Source organism: Silurus aristotelis (genome assembly GCF_946808225.1).
Source record: "Silurus aristotelis genome assembly, chromosome: 2".
NCBI classification, from domain to species: domain Eukaryota; kingdom Metazoa; phylum Chordata; class Actinopteri; order Siluriformes; family Siluridae; genus Silurus; species Silurus aristotelis.
In genome coordinates this window covers 27,670,824-27,686,723 of record NC_139575.1, presented here as the reverse complement: position 1 = coordinate 27,686,723, position 15,900 = coordinate 27,670,824, and the positions used below count along the sequence as shown (strand labels likewise).

Here is a 15,900-nt window from a genome sequence, read left to right as displayed (position 1 = left end):
CAGGTCTCGTCCACCCTGGTTTGTCGGGGTATGTCCCACTCTAGTGCATAGTGGGACCCCTGCAGGCTCTGGTAATGGAACAAAACACTCTACTAAGGCAGAAGAGCATCAAGGTGGTCCCTTTATCAGACTGAAAATTCGGGTTCTACAGCTGGTACGTCATAGTGAGGGGTTGCATCCTATTTTAGATCGTGTTTCAAATCAGATCTGAGGACTGGTTTGTCACAATAGATCTAAAGGATGCATGTTTCCTTGTATCCATCTCTCTTTATTATAGGAAGTTCCTGATGTCCACTTTTGGGGCCGAAGCTTACCAATATCGGGTCCTTCCATTCGGCTTTGCGGCTCTGACCCTGCTTAGACTCTAGGGCATCTGCATTCTAAACTATATCGACGATTGGTTGATTTTAGTTTGATCAGAGCTTCTGGCAGTCCAACATCGAGATGTTGTTCTCACCTGTATGAATGAGCTGGGGTTAAGACTAAATGCCAAGAGGATTGTGCTTTCTCCAGTACAGAGAACCACCCTCTTAGGTGTAGTGTGGGATTTGACCATCATGCGGGCACGACTGTCTACCGCTTGAATTGAGTCTATCCTCACGGCAGAGTGAGAGAAGGCCAGTCACTTGAAACTCCTGCACATGAGCCTACAAGCAGTACCACTGGCTTACAGCTGCAGTGCAGGAGCAGTGCAAATTATGATTATGCATCTCTGTTGAGTAGGTTGTATTTTACTAAAATTATGTTTTTGTCATGTTATTAGACAAATATTGATTCTGAACTGCTCCAGATGATGTAGGTGGCACAGTTGCGGTTGTAGTGTGGAGGTTTGGAGCTTGCTTTAGTAAAAATGGTATTCACCCTTCATATGCGAAATGCCTCTCTCTCTGTAATGCCATGCGTTGTTATGTTGCATTTTTGTATAGTATTGATGGTTTTCTATAATTGCGACGTGATAGTGGTGGTCCTCAATGAAGGCCCAGGTATCAAATGCACGGCCCACCACTGCTCCACGGCATGTGTTTTTTCCGTTGGACCAATTACACACATGGTTCAGAGCCTGAATACGAGGAAGTGTTCCAAAAGTGTTGTTGACGCAGTGTCCTGTTCCTTCACGTAACCAAGGTTGTATACATAACATTGAGATGTTCAGCGTCAGTTCAACAGCAAGCATGACATTTTTGAGTAATAAATGGTTGGCCACAACACCCGTGGCTTTATTTGTGCATTTTTTTTAAGTGGTTAAAAAGACGGGTTTGGGTTCATTTAATGAATATCAATCAATGTCATTAATATCATTGCTGTGCTAAGAGTAACATTAGCATATTTTCACATAAGCTGAGTTGATTAAGCAAAAGCTTTGTGGAAAAAAATTATAATAGGAACATTACAGCCATAATAAATCATAGTACTTTGGATACTTAAATACATTTAAAGGCAAAGACTTTTGTACTTTTACTCAAGTGGAAGTTTAAAGGGTGCACTTTTCCTCGAGTATCATTTTACTGAGTGTATCTTTACTTTTACTCAAGTACATGGTTTGTGTACCTTGTCCTCCACTGACTAAAAGGGATAGCCAGAAGGTAACCTGGGTGAACATGTGAGAGTGAGGGGACGACAGCAAACAAATATCCCAGTTAACCGAATACCTTATATCTATGATCCCTCCAGATCTGATAAATGAATAAGTTTAGGTTAGAAATGCTGCTTGCCCTCACCTTCAAAGGATTAAAAAAATGAAATGTGGTTAATGTTATGAAATTTAATATTTAAATGGATTACGTGTAACATGCATTTAAATAAAGATTAAACAAAGAACTGAGTATCCAGTTTTATGATTCAAATATGAACAGTACATCAGGTATTTAACTGGAATAATTTGGTAAAAATCTCTGCAGAAAAAAAACATGTAATTTAATTGATTTAATTCATTACTTATATCATTGTATTTTGGCTCTAGCTTTCATATTATTACACAGTCTGGGTTTTTCTAAGAGGAATAACTCATGCAATAAATGTGATAAAATAAAACATATGTGGACACTTTATGACATTTTATTTTAACATTGTATTTTTTAATATATGGCTGCCCCAGAGAGAATAAAAGCTCTGAGCCTTTTTCTAATGACTAACTCTGTTCGCTGACTTGTGCAAGTCTGCAATGATCTGTCCTTTTTAAAAGGATCTTTTAAAAAGATCTCTTTTTTTTTCCTTTTTTTTTTTTTTTTTTTTTATGGTTACAGTTTACAGAGAAATATACATAGAGTTCTATGACTAAATGCACTCAAAATAAGGGGGTAAATAAAATATATTTTATTTTTTCCTAATTAGTAATAATGTTTCTTGAATAATTTAAGTCAAAATTTTTAATGATTTTGTACCAGTGTCAGTGGGGCTTACTCCATTCACGGCACTCAAAGTATGCTGTAGTGCATGTGTATATGTTTCATTCATGTCATGTCTCCCCCAATTTTAGTGTAGTTTCATGAAGTAACTTGTCTAATTGCACTGCAATTACCTTGCTGTTTTGTCTTTTATTTCATGCTTTCTGGATCCTGTTTCTGCTTCTCATTTTACATTCTTGTTTATGCCCTGGTATAAATTTGCTAATCGCCTGACCATTCGTTTCACATTTCGGCTTTTTGATTGCCTATTTTGATTTGTTTGCCTGTTTAAAAAACTTCCTTACCCTGAATTTACATTTACAGCATTTGGCACCTTATCAAGGTGACTTATCTCATTCATACACCTGAGCTGGTGAGGGTTAATGGTCTTGCTTAAGCTGGTGCTGGGATTTGAACTCACAACCTTCTGATCAGAATGCTAACATCTTAACCACTGAGCTATCCCTTATTTGCGCTGGCATCCATTTCTGCTATCAAGCATTCAGTGCATTCATTACATAATATCCGGATAAATGAAACATCACAATAAGGCAAATTTATTTAACACAGGAGACCACAATGATCTGACTTTGCTAGTTTTGGAACAATAGTGTTATGAGAAAAAAAAAACAAAGGCGATGGCTACGAGTCACCAAATATGAAAAAAAGAGAAATAATAAAATTTAAGTCAAATCTGTGCGAAACATCGTCAACATCCATAGACATGCAAACATAAAAATGTTCGTAAAGAGTAGCTGCCTGATGCCATTTAAATGTAACTTTGCATTTCAAAAGCCATTCAACAATCTGTTATGATAGGTCGAAACAGCTAGGTCTGTATCCAATTGCCTAGTTAAAAATAAATTATTTTTAGAACTGGAAAGTTCACGATAGAAATAAACAGCTCAACACCATTAGTGTGTTACCTTTATAGAGTTCCAAATTGCAACCATCAAATCTTGAGACCCAGCTGGGTCAAAAATCCTCCTCTGAAATTCATATTTTATCCACGAGTAAGAGGTGGTGTAAGTGAGCCACAGTTGCAACAGTATTTACTAAAAGAGTGCACATGTGTGCATTTTTGCCTATGTAAATCCCTTGTGATATGATGATTCTATTGTAAATGCAAGATGAAAACATTATAATGGTGATAGCACAAGTCTTTTTTATAATATATATATATTTCACATATCATGATGGTACTGCATATTTCTCAAACTACAACGAGTTAATAGAAGCAAACACAACATAACAATGCACTGTATATGGCTTATGGTTGGATACAGTATATGCTTACAGATTTAGTAAAAAGGAATGCGTAGTTGCTTTTATAATTCTTATTTTGTCATTTTTCTTCCATTCTGCATACTCTTAAAATTGCGGAAATAATTTAAGGGACAGCTTTTTGTACACATATTTAATTACACTGAATGAATGCAGATTGGAATAGAAAACTTCAATAATATTTGCTTAGATAAAAAAAAAAAAAGGAAAAATAAAATAATTCCATACTCAGACAATTTGCTCGACTACAAGAAGGCAATGGAAAAGACTCCAGAGACTTCACAGTGCATAACAAATTAAGACTGGAAGTTCCCTTTTTTTCTTCTTATTTGACATTAGGAATACCAAGACTGTCTATACAAAAAAATAAAAGAAAAAGAAAAAAAATGAAAAGAAAAGAAAAAACAAAACAAAAACAAACATACTCCTGGCAGCTTTGACATTATTTAAAAAATATAAAAAGAATACCTGACATCTATATACAGCTGAAAACGACTGAATGGTTTGTTACAATTTGTGTGAAACTAATCCTTATAAAAGAACATAAGCATGAGCGCATGATTGACAATAAACACATTGATTATTGTTTTTTTAACTACATGACATAATCTAGGGAATTATGTCATTTGTTTTCCCTTTATGTCCCTGTGCCAAATATCTGTAAGCAAAATGAAATAGGATTAGTCCTTTCATGCTTTGCTCTGAGAGGTTCCTTTGATTTCCATGGATGCCCTTTCCTTTTGCCCAGCATATTCTCCAATAAAGGATCCATCCTCGTTAAACTGAACATCCTCATCGCCATAGTCCACTATGCTGTCCCCACTGTCCCCTCTCTTCAAGTCTCCAGACAGTGAGTGTTGGCTGCCTTTCAGGGGCTTCTCATCATTATCACTGGATTAAAAAAAAAACACACACACAGAAAGATGAGCAAATAGGACTGCTATTCTGGGTCAAGTTTAATACTTTAGAATGCCTAATTTTTAATTATTAAACTAGTTACTGAAATACAGTTAAACTATTAGTAAACTTGTTGTATGGTAAAATAATGTATGGCATCATTTTATATACTGTACATTTCTCTGTTCTATATGTCTGCATAATGAACAATACATTCAACAAACTGCACAATAAAGTAGGATATCCATCATAAACCATATCCATCACTTATATTAAATAATAAGTAATAAACCAAGCCCAATCTGAAAGATAAAATACAAAACTTCTCAGCTTAGTCGAAGCTACAAAGAGACAGAAAAACTAAAATGTAAGTGTCTTTTAAGCACATTTTTGTAACATAATACAATAACATACTACTGTATGTGCTGATACTATTCATAAATCCAAGTAAACTATAAATTATTTTATTGTGGTGAAGAAAACAGGATTGGAAAATAAAATGTTTATTTTTTTTTTTAAAGACACAAACAGATAGTTTGTCTGCAAATTGTATTGGTTAAGGCACACGAATGTAGAAAAAAGAGGGAAAGAAAATATTTCTTTTTGAATCCCTGGATTTGTTTGTGCTACATTTTAGGCACACAGTTTTACAGCAGTAGTTGGGGTGGAAATTTTGCTGAGATCTTGCCCTGCACATTATTGGAAGCCTGGCCAGAGAGTCAGTGTTTAATTAGCCATGCTTAATTTAGTTACATTCTAATGCACAGCTTTTATTTAATTATATGCTGCTAATAATCTGGATCACAAGCACTGTGTCGTTATTAAGATTTAATTGTTGTTCTATTATAATGTTGAATTTTGAATCAATTGCAGACAGAATCCGAAGACACATTTTCAAGCAAGCAATGCTGTCTCAAAAATAAATAAATACAAATATTCAGTTTAAATTCTGTGTATAGTTACCCGCAATTATAAAGCTATAAGAGTAAGGATTGAAGTCCAGATATACTGATGGATGTGAGAGACTTACAATAAGGTTAACAAGAAGGAATGCAATTAGCTAGGGAACATTTGGAATAGTGCAATCAGACAATGCCCACTGGCAATAGTTTGCAATGTTAATCACATTATTATGTTCGGCTTGAATTTTCAATTATAAAAGCAAGAATACCTTAAATGGGATTTTCCTGCATTTTTTTTAAGCTGGAGCAGCCAGAATCATGATTTATAGCTCATCATCAGTTTGCTTTATGTATTACTTATCCATTCTTTTTTCAACTTAGGGAAAATGAAGATCTAAGTGAAATGGAATGCATAATTTTCTAATATAATACATAAAGTAAAGCTGGGGAAGGAAAAGAAAGACTGTGAATTAATGATTTGATATACAACTAATTTTAAAAATGCTATTTAGTAGATTCAAAATTTTTTTTTTTTTTTACAACACTGCTACTACTGCTACTACTACTATTACTTTTTCTACTCTTTCCTAGGAAAAAGAAGAGTACCTCTAAATCAATTCCAATAAATGAAATAAGGAAAAGTGGTATTGTATTTTTAGTACTATATTTTTGGATGTTGTGGCTACACACACTGAGCCCTTAGAGAGACTGTTATGAAATGGATCACTGAAAGATTAATGAAATGAACACAGATATCGCTGCCCTGGAGATAAGTGCCTTTCAATTATACCAGATTGTCCCCCACATTATCTCCTGCTGAGGACCAGGCATACTCCATTTCAATTTGTTCCAAAAAAACAAACATGTTTCAATTTAACAGTGATGCCATTATGACTAATTTCTATCAGGACACTTGTGCCACATACCAAGCACTCGGAAATAAAAGAATTGATTTGACATTTTTGTTTGTTTGTTTTCTCCACATATTTTGTTAGCGCACAGTGGACAGGGTTTGTTCACTCACACACACATGCACACTGTAAAATATGGATAACATGCACAAGAAAAATTATTAGTGTTTCTCTGGAGCGATTTTGGACTTTGGCCTACCTGTATTCACAGAACGTGTCGTCATTTATGCCCTGAGACTCCAAGTCTGGATGGAGATCTTCTTTCTCTTTCACTACAGACAGGAGGATAAATTTAGTTTTTTTTAATTTCATTAACACAACAATTAAGGTAAATGAACCAATAAATTAAAGTGGAAATGCTTTCATGGGGATAGATCCATTCTGGGTAGTCAATTACTGTCGCTATGATGTAAATGCTAAAATTGGTAACAAAAAGGTCTGTCTAATACCTAGTACAATTGTCCAGTTTGGAATGTAACAAACATGAGCAGTGGCTGAGCTTGCTGAGGCTGGTTTCCTTAAAGGAAACATTTATAACAATATGATTAAGACATGCATCATTAGAGTTACCCTTCAGGAACTCGAGCTGCGTCAGAACCGCTTTGGGAACGCCTTTGCGCTCTGAATCACGTATATAATCAGTCCAATGGAAAGTGTCAACGGCTTAGCATAAACTGCATGCTAAGTCGGTTCTTGAGGGAACCGATTGCACAGATTGCGCTCACATGACAATGCGAACGCTCCGATATTGGAGAGCACTCTTTGAGGAGGGTGCTCTTGCACCTCGTGGGTCCGGTCCCGCTTTAGCCGAGACAAAGCGGCGTGCTAGGACCTGGGGCTCCCAAGTGGACCTCGCAGAGGGGTTGGAGACGAACTCGTCCCTTTTGCCACCCTCACCTGTTTGGTCCAGCGCCCGATCGCAAGGTTACTAAGGAGACCGCTAAGTGATCTCCGCTAAATCCTCCAGTTTATGGTCACCCTCGTCTCCATAGAAAGGCATATTTGGCTAGGGCTGTCCTCCTGGACGCCCCGCTGTTCGGCAATGCTGTTAATGGCAGCATTCCAGTGCTTTCCTTCCATGTCGTGCCCCCTTGGGGCTGTTCGCCAGGCACAGCCCCCACCACCACAACCCAGACCTCCTGGCATTGCAAGGTGCAAAGAGAGAGCATTGCAACGCTGCTCCAGTGCGTTGCTCTGGTTTTAGGTATGCCAGGGGTCAGTCTCAAGAGACTAATTTCCTTAAGAGACTATCTGGCTCGGTGAGTCCTGTGCACTGTAGACAGAGGCTACATGATTTAGTTCAGGTCTCATCTGCCCTGTTCAACGAGTGTCCCCCACCCTGGTGGGGCCTGAGCATGCTCTGTCATGGAACACAAAGTAGACACTCTTTAAAGGAAGGCTGTGTTCCTCTAGGCCATCTCTCTCTAAAAAGTAGGGGCTCTTCAGGCCCTTTCTCTGACACACTCTGGCCGGTGCCTTCCTCTACCTTAGATCAGGGTATAATCCTAAAGTACCCTCAGTCATCCCACAACTTATCAGGCTCCAGGCATTTTCTCCTCCTCCCTTTCAGATCCCAGACCAGGAGAAGCTTAACCGACCGTGTCCAGTGCAAGCACTGGACATATATGTCCACAGATCAGAACTGTGGAGAAAAAATAAGCAGACGCTCAGCAGATAGTAGCCATAGTAGATGCTATTTATAATATAATAGTAGATGCTATTTCTTTCTTTAATGAGTCCTCTGGTCTCCCCTCTCCCTTCGAGGTCAGAGCACACTCCACTAGAAGTGTGGCGGCTTCTAAGGCCTTGTCCTCTGAAATTTCCCTTTAGGACATTTGCAACACTGTGGGCTAGTTCACCCCGCTGAACTATCAGGTTCTATAGCCTCAACCTCAGTGCCACTCCTGGCCCCTCTGTCCTTTGCCCTAGCTGTGCCTGTCCACACTAGTCAGGGATTGGTCAGTCTGGCTTGATTCGACTCTCGTTCCCAAAGCGTTTCAGACGCAGCTCGAGTTCCTGAAGGGAAATGTCTCCAGGCAACGTATGTAACCATGGCTCCCTGAGGGAATGAAACACTGCGTCTCTATGCCACATTGCATGCATCCATGCAACACTTGTTTCTCTTTTCGGAAGCTGCCGCTGGTTTCACTCCATGTGCTTATAAGCTTCCTGGCCATGACATCACCCTGCCAGTGTCGCCACACTTTTCATTGGACTGGTTATACACGTGATTCAGAGTGTGGACAATGCAGAGTAGTTCTTTACTAGTAAGGATTGTTTTTTTTTTCCAATTTAAAAGCAATTTTTGGCTAATTACAATTTTGTATTGTATTGATGTAAATTGTTGAATAAAAAAACCCCCGAATTGTTCATTTTTCCCTATGTGAGACTTTTGCATACCTCATGGTTTATCGACGTTGAAGCTTTAATCTTAATATTCGTATTAATTTCAGTATACATATTCTGCATGTTTAAATATCCTATTTTTGTTTTGTCTCAAACTATCCCACATCTCTCTCTTTCTCTCTCTCTCTCTCTCTCTCTCTCTCTCTCTCTCTCTCTCTCTCTTTCTCTATTTTTCATTTTAATAAATAATACAACTGCAGTGATTTGTTTAGTAGCAAAATCATTTTTAGCATTTTACACAATCTTGTTCCACTGGTTACTTTCTATATTTTACTTTCTCTCTTGCTTTCTCTCTGAGGTTCTCTCTTTCAAACATCTTTCATTTTTGTGTAGTAGCTCTGTTTAAAGGTTCTTTCTTTGCTATCTATCCATCATCTGTCCAGCTATCTGTCTCTCTCCCAACCTGCTATGCCCATGGGTAATTGGCCCTCGGTGGTAAATAAACACAAAGAGGTTGATGGAGGTGCATTTGATGCAGGTCCTTACCCGAGTACTTCCCTCCTTTGTTCCTGTTTACAAAGCAGGCGATGAGCACGATGAGCGTGAGCAAGGCCACAGCACACATCAGTCCAATAAACCAGCCCTGATTTGAAATTCCACTGTGAATGCTGGCCAAACCTGAGGAACACAACCATTTGTTCACAAAATTTTGCTGGACCTTCTTGTTTATTGACTGTTTACATTGACAAAGCCAGGCTTATCAATGTGCACACTAGGATAATACAAATTGAACAGCTCATTAATAATTAACAGCCAACTTTTTTCTGCATTTGCTAATCTGATAAGATTTAGAGATTAATGTGTAGTAAACTGAAGATGAGAAGTTTCAATGAAAAAACAGCTTTTCACTAATCTGATAAGATTTAGAGATTAATGTGTAGTAAACTAAAGATGAGAAGTTTCATTCAAGGACAATGACATGGCAATGGGAAGCTTGTTGGCAGAGAACCCCTCCCCTCACCTTTGGCCCTGGTCCTGATAACATCTTCAAAAATGCTAGAACTATCATGCCAGCTTTTAGCCATAATGCGTACTGTATATTCTGTCCCTGGCTCCAGCTCCTTAATGACCAGGAAAGTCTTAGAGGAGTTAACGGCCTCAGATATCTTCCAGTTACCTTCACCTGTAGAAGGTGAATAACCATGGAAGAGTTAGGACAGGGGTTAGTAAGCCAGAAATATGAAGTTAGTATTAATTAAATAGAGGTGTTAATAAGGTGCCACTAAACAAGAAACAATCATTTAGGATTAACAAAGTGTATGTTAGCACTAAGAAATTTTAAATCAAACAAATATGAATAATTCATTAATATTGAACTTGTTTCACTCAGTATGACTTGTATAAGCTTATAAATTAATAGGATCAGCCTTGTTAGCTATGAAGAATGGTAAGATGAGCTTACGGTTTTTCATATATGCAACATATAACTCTGAATCCGTTTGCTCCTTCCCCAGAATCCAGCTGATATTTGCAAAGTTGTCGCTAACTGAGGTGCTAATGTTCAAGACAGAGGGTGCTGACAGGAACAAGAGGAAAAGAAAAAACAAAATGGCAAGACAAAGAAGTGGTTAGTGTATGTCAAGAAAGAGATCTGAGTTTAAGAAGACAAAGTTTTGCTAGCTTGCTTTGAGGAGGGAGAGCAGACTTGTTTTCTGTACGTGGCCCTCTTAAAGATGACATGAATGACATGAATAGAATGTTTCTTATTAATGTAAAAGCAGCATTTGAGCTATTTATGCAAAGGAAGATTGCTGAGTGCATTAAGACAGCAAAATAAGAAGAGCGGACAGGATGCACATTTAAAGTAACACCACTAAAAGAAAAATGGCTTTTATAGAACTAAATCAAAATTATAAACCATGTTCCTAAGACATGTTTTTTTTTTATTTTCTCTTTTATGCACTGAATATGCGGAAAGTTTCAGCCTCCTTTTACTAAATGAATAATTGCTTATTTGGTTTAGAGATGTGGCTTTATTTTAATTAACAATAAGCTTGAGCTAAGTTTTAGGAATCTACACCAACCATAAATATTAAATAGTAATGAAGTTATATTAAACAGAAAATATAAACCAAACCTCATAGGTAAGCCCCAAAAGATATTTTAATGGTTACTATGACACAAAATACACATGGTCTTTACACCTGTATCCCAGCTAATTGTTTTCACCACTTTTGTGTATCCCAATTAGGCAAAGTGTCTTGAGCTGTCAGCTTTGTTTAATCTACATCTCACTCATGGAAACGTCTTCCCTCATGACCAGACGTGATAATCACATACATCACACTCTTCCCCTCAGGCCAAGTGTTTCTGCGTTACATAGCTTCTGGCACACATTCTCTCCTATCGCACTATTCGAAAATGTCACCCGCTAATTTCAGACGTGTTTCTTTTCTTCCTGTCACAGCAGCGATTCGCGTAAATCGCAGTTCACTCTGATGCTTTCATGTCACAAGTTAAAAAAAATGGAGTGGGGGGCTATAAATATCGAGTGCTGCAGGCTGGGTCTTTGTCATTTGCTGCTGGAAAGTGGGATTAAATAGAACAGGAAGCATCTGCTAGCACAGCAGTATAGGAGAAGCCCTCACGCCGGGCCAAAAAACACCAAAGCCACGGGAGTAAAGAAAACGTTCTGATCCACAGCTTTCAACTGCTTCCATTTATCCACTTAAGTAGTGGCAGCTGACTCTCTATGTAGCTCTGTCTTTCACCTCTCTGGCTGCTATCCCCAACTGTCACACATGAGAAGTTCTTACTCGTTCAGATGCTGGCTATTTACTTGGGATTGTGCCACTAAAGCTTTTCCACCAGCTTAACAAAGCATACCCTATCTGTGCTTCACATTTGATCAGTTACGGACAACAGTAATGTAACAATCTGTTGTCTCAAAAGGGTTTACCATTAAAGAGTAGACATGGAGAAAAAATACTGTCTACTGCCCACAAAATAGTATATTTTCACTCACACATCAAAATGACAGAAAATCTCCTTTTCTTTTCAATTTTCTCTTTTTTTATAACCTAATTTTTCATGTATAGGCCATACTTTTTTGGACAGCACATCCAATTTTTAAACATGGGCTTATGTTTAATACCTATAGAAGAAAGTGTGGCTTTAGCCACAGGGAAGACAGAAGGTTCTCTTGGAGTCATACGATTTCTGGGCTGTCCTGAAAAGAAAAATAAGATCTTGAGTTTGTCCACTAAATATTTGTAGTAGTTTCTACTAGGCTTTATTCTAATTAATCTATGCATGCTGCACTAATGGACTCTTTTGAACCAAAGAGTTATTGGATGAAATCTAAGGACTAAGTGCAATATAAAATTTAATTCAGTGTTAGTTAATTTTGTGATATTGTGTTTTTTATCTCATCTATAAAAAGGTTGAATCTGATAAGGTTGGTTGCTCCTTTTTTAAACAATTGTGATGTCCACGTTTATATTTCATTTTTGAGACAGGCATAAGCAAACACACAAAAAACCTTTATTAAACCTGCTTTGTGTTACTAAACAGCAATGCTTTCATTTTATTTAACCAGTGGCAAAGCCCTCTCTGAATCAGAAGCACTGACCTACATTTACAACCTAAATTCTAATATTTGTTACATGAAATTGTATAAATTTATTTCCAACAGTTTATTCTCTTAATTTTGTAGTGTTTCTCTTGGCTGCACTGCTTCTAGTATGTGTATGCGGATGTTAGATTTTTTGTCCAATCAGATTTCAGCTTCTATATGCTGCCATGTCAATCTAATCTGCCCAGGGCCTGCAAAGTCTGTTATGCTGGTCCTTTTTACCATTGTCTCCTTTAGAAATAGCTCTGTTTCTTTAACAAATCAGATTTCATAAGCTTCTAAATCAATAAAATTGATTGGTCAGAGGGAAACTGTTACAGCCAAGTTCGACTGGCAAACACGTGTGTATCGCTCTGCATGCGTTAATATATATGAGTTAGACTTTGTTATGCCTACGGAGAAGAAAAAATTTATTTGGTTTCAGAAATACTTAAAAATTAATTTTCCAGAAACGCTAGACATTGTGAGGAGAGGTCGGCCAACCATGAAGCTAGCTAGTTGTCTCAGACTGGGAAAGGGTTTGTTCTCCACTTCCAGACCAGTGAATACGAGCGGTACCACTGACTTACAGCCTCTGAGGAGCGGTGCAAATTATGAGTATGCATCCCTGGTGAGTAGGTTGTATTTATTTTTACAATTTGTATGTTTTTGTCATGTTATTAGACAAATATTGATTCTGAACTGCTCCAGATGATGTAGGTGGCACAGGTGCAGTGGTAGTGTGGAGGTTTGGAGTTGTCTTAACTGGGTTTCTTGCTTTAGTAAAATGATATTCACCCTCAATATCTGAAATGCCTCTCTCTCTCTGTAATGCCACGTGTTGTTATTTTGCGTTTTTGTATAGTATTGATGGTTTCTATAATTGCGACGTGATAGTGTTGGTATTAAGAGGTGGAATAAGTCGGGTACGTCCTCACTGAAGGCCCAGGTACCAAATGCATGCCACTCTATGTAACATTTCTATTTTCGTAAACTACGGTACCACTAATGTTATTAGTACTATGACTAAAGCTACATCTATAAAACAAAGAAGACTTCATACTGATGGTGAAAGTGGGCACATCTGTTGAAGCTGGCAAGTAAAACAAACAAACAAAGAAAATGATAAAAGCAACAGAAAAGCAGGAATGAGACAGCTTGTTAAATACAGCATACATTGAAAGTAAATCGCATCTATTTTATTTTGAAAGCAATGCAAATTACCAGGGCCTTGTAAAGAAAATGCACCCTAGCAGCAGGCATGGAGAAATGCTGAGCTCTTACAAATTGGGATGTTCAAATTGTTCCCTGTAATACTGCTGAACACTGAGTTTACATGAGATACTGCATGTAAGACTTATATCCCTGCTCCGTTTCTCTCCTCCTGACAAGACTGAGCCCCACAGTACGTCTAATGGCCTGTTGTTGATAAAGGAAATAAGATATCAAACTGTACATGAAACAGGCGATTCAAATTCCCTGCCTTTTTCAAAGACTATGCCATATATTAACGCGAAGCTACAAGATTAAGGCTTTTATGATATCCTTGCTGCAACTGTGCGAATTCTCAGCCAAGTACAAATTATAAATAGTTTTTTATTGATCACAATTCATTGTTAAGAATGTAAAAATGGTGTATTCTACACCGCACATGTTCTGGTACATTTACTTGATCAGTGTAGATCATTACCATATATGAAATGATAACTACATATTATTTCCCTTCCTAACGCTAGATGTGACACATTATTTATTTTCCTTTTCTAAAGCGTTCACCCTTCCCCCAAATCAATAAGCACTTGGTCTTCCTTGACAGTGATGAATGTCCCTGCTCCCACACTGCTATGATATTGTTTAGCAATAAAGAAACGCATAGCTGAGCATATGAAAAGCATGATGGAACGAGAGGGTAAAAATGAACATCCTCTGGCATGGATGGATGACCAGAAACGAGTGACTTGGCCATCCATATCAGAGAACCAAAATCTCTCCCGTGTGAGCCGGGATCCATGCAGGAGTTTCATTCTCATAATGGCTACGCCCTGGTACTCACGTGCTTCTGGAATGGTGATGTACTCCTCACTGGTTGCAGGACCACAGCCAGTTTGTGTGCAGTAATACAGGTAGAACCTGTAGCGACTAACAGGCTCCAGGTCCCTAAGGTGCCATTTATTTGTATCAGGGTTGGTGATGTTCACAGTCTGGAGGGGTCCCACTTCCTCTGTGTTGTTAACTATACAGAAATGAAATAAAATTCAGATTTAATGCAATATACAATAAACTGTGTTGTGTTTTTACTCCTAGTCCTTGAAGGCCACTGAACTAATTATTATTATTATTATTATTATTATTATTATTATTATTATTATTATTATTATTATTATAATCCCATCTGAAGAGACTTTTACAGCTATACACTGCTAGGTACATTTAACACATAACTTCCTGATCCTGATCTGAAGCTTTAACCACTGAACCACAATTTACATTTTTTTACCCTCATACTAAGATGGTCAAATCTAAAAACTCTGTGGCATGGGCGGTTGAAAAATGATCTCACTGCATTCACTGCAATTGATTACCACAAACAACAAATAACTCAGCCGTTCATGTCACAAGACAAGGACCTCTGACTGCTAGACAGGCTCAAATAATGCATCTCATTCCAATACCATCCCCATTCCCTGTAGACCCATGTAGTGACCTCTCAGATCCTGGGCTGATTGATTAAGCTCTTGAAGGGTATGATGAATACTTGAGAGGAATATAGTGTGTTGTGGGAGGAAACCAAAGCTCCTATCTCCTAGTAATGTGCGGAATATTTAAAAAATGATAAAGAACATAATAAATTAAATTCATTTAAATAATGTGTGACATGATCGTTATTACACTATGCAATCAGCTAAATAATATTTGATAACATATTATTTCCCTTTCTGAAGGTGACTATTTTTTTTTTTTTTTTTAAATCCTTTCTCCTTCCTCAAATTAATGAGCATGTGGTCATCATACATACAAACATACATATTAGTGCTTGTGTGTATGTGCGTGTGTGTGTGTGTGTGTGTGTGTGTGTGTTGTGTGGAATACATTGGCTAAAAATATCCTGATATAAGGGTTTATTTATCTGTGAGTCTGGAACACTAATAAACCAAACTAACACTGAAGTCTATTATTGTTTTTTGGTTAAACATTTAATGCATGCAGCTGTATGGTTAGGCTGAAATCATATAACAGAATTACCAGAATAACAGAATTATTAAAGAATATGATCATTTTCCCTTATTTGGAAGATGTAAACAATTCATATTTGAGCAACCGTACCTATTTCTTTGCTTTAAGCTCTTAACGGAGGTTATCGCCCGATTGTCTGACCCACTACTGAAACCCATACAAATAAACTCCTGCCGTCATTTGGGAGCGAAGCTGGTGAATCGCAGACGGAGGCGGGTTAAATTGGCAGGTAACGGGTGATGATTCTTACCTGTCTTATTACCACCAGCCTACTTATTTGTGTCTTTTTGTGCTTTCAGTGACAGCTGTAACTAGAGAGACAGTGAGTG

The 15,900-nt window shown here is 37.6% G+C and overlaps 1 protein-coding gene and 1 long non-coding RNA gene across 31 annotated transcripts in view; one reads left to right on the top strand and one right to left on the bottom strand.

Annotated features, from left to right (window-relative positions):
* Positions 1 to 2,344: 2,344 nt before the first annotated feature.
* On the top strand, positions 2,345 to 4,019 carry LOC310722408. The gene is made up of 2 exons (XR_014532365.1): positions 2,345 to 3,404; positions 3,447 to 4,019. It is a non-coding gene; the product is annotated as an uncharacterized lncRNA (long non-coding RNA).
* Positions 2,926 to 15,900, bottom strand: part of chl1b (cell adhesion molecule L1-like b) — a 96,835-nt gene continuing 83,860 nt past the window's right edge. For 9 of the 30 annotated variants that reach the window (XM_083531557.1, XM_083531555.1, XM_083531551.1 and 6 more), the window contains 6 exons: positions 14,391 to 14,570; positions 10,187 to 10,300; positions 9,746 to 9,907; positions 9,271 to 9,402; positions 6,578 to 6,650; positions 2,926 to 4,559 (listed from right to left, as the gene is read on the bottom strand). In XM_083531557.1, coding sequence (XP_083387683.1) covers positions 4,358 to 4,559; positions 6,578 to 6,650; positions 9,271 to 9,402; positions 9,746 to 9,907; positions 10,187 to 10,300; positions 14,391 to 14,570 — 863 coding nt within the window. In that variant the 3' untranslated portion in view covers positions 2,926 to 4,357. Of the gene's footprint in view, positions 4,560 to 6,577; positions 6,651 to 9,270; positions 9,403 to 9,745; positions 9,908 to 10,186; positions 10,301 to 11,878; positions 11,954 to 13,400; positions 13,431 to 14,390; positions 14,571 to 15,900 lie in introns of all 30 variants that reach the window. The other 21 variants (XM_083531549.1, XM_083531544.1, XM_083531550.1 and 18 more) reach the window with 4 other exon arrangements.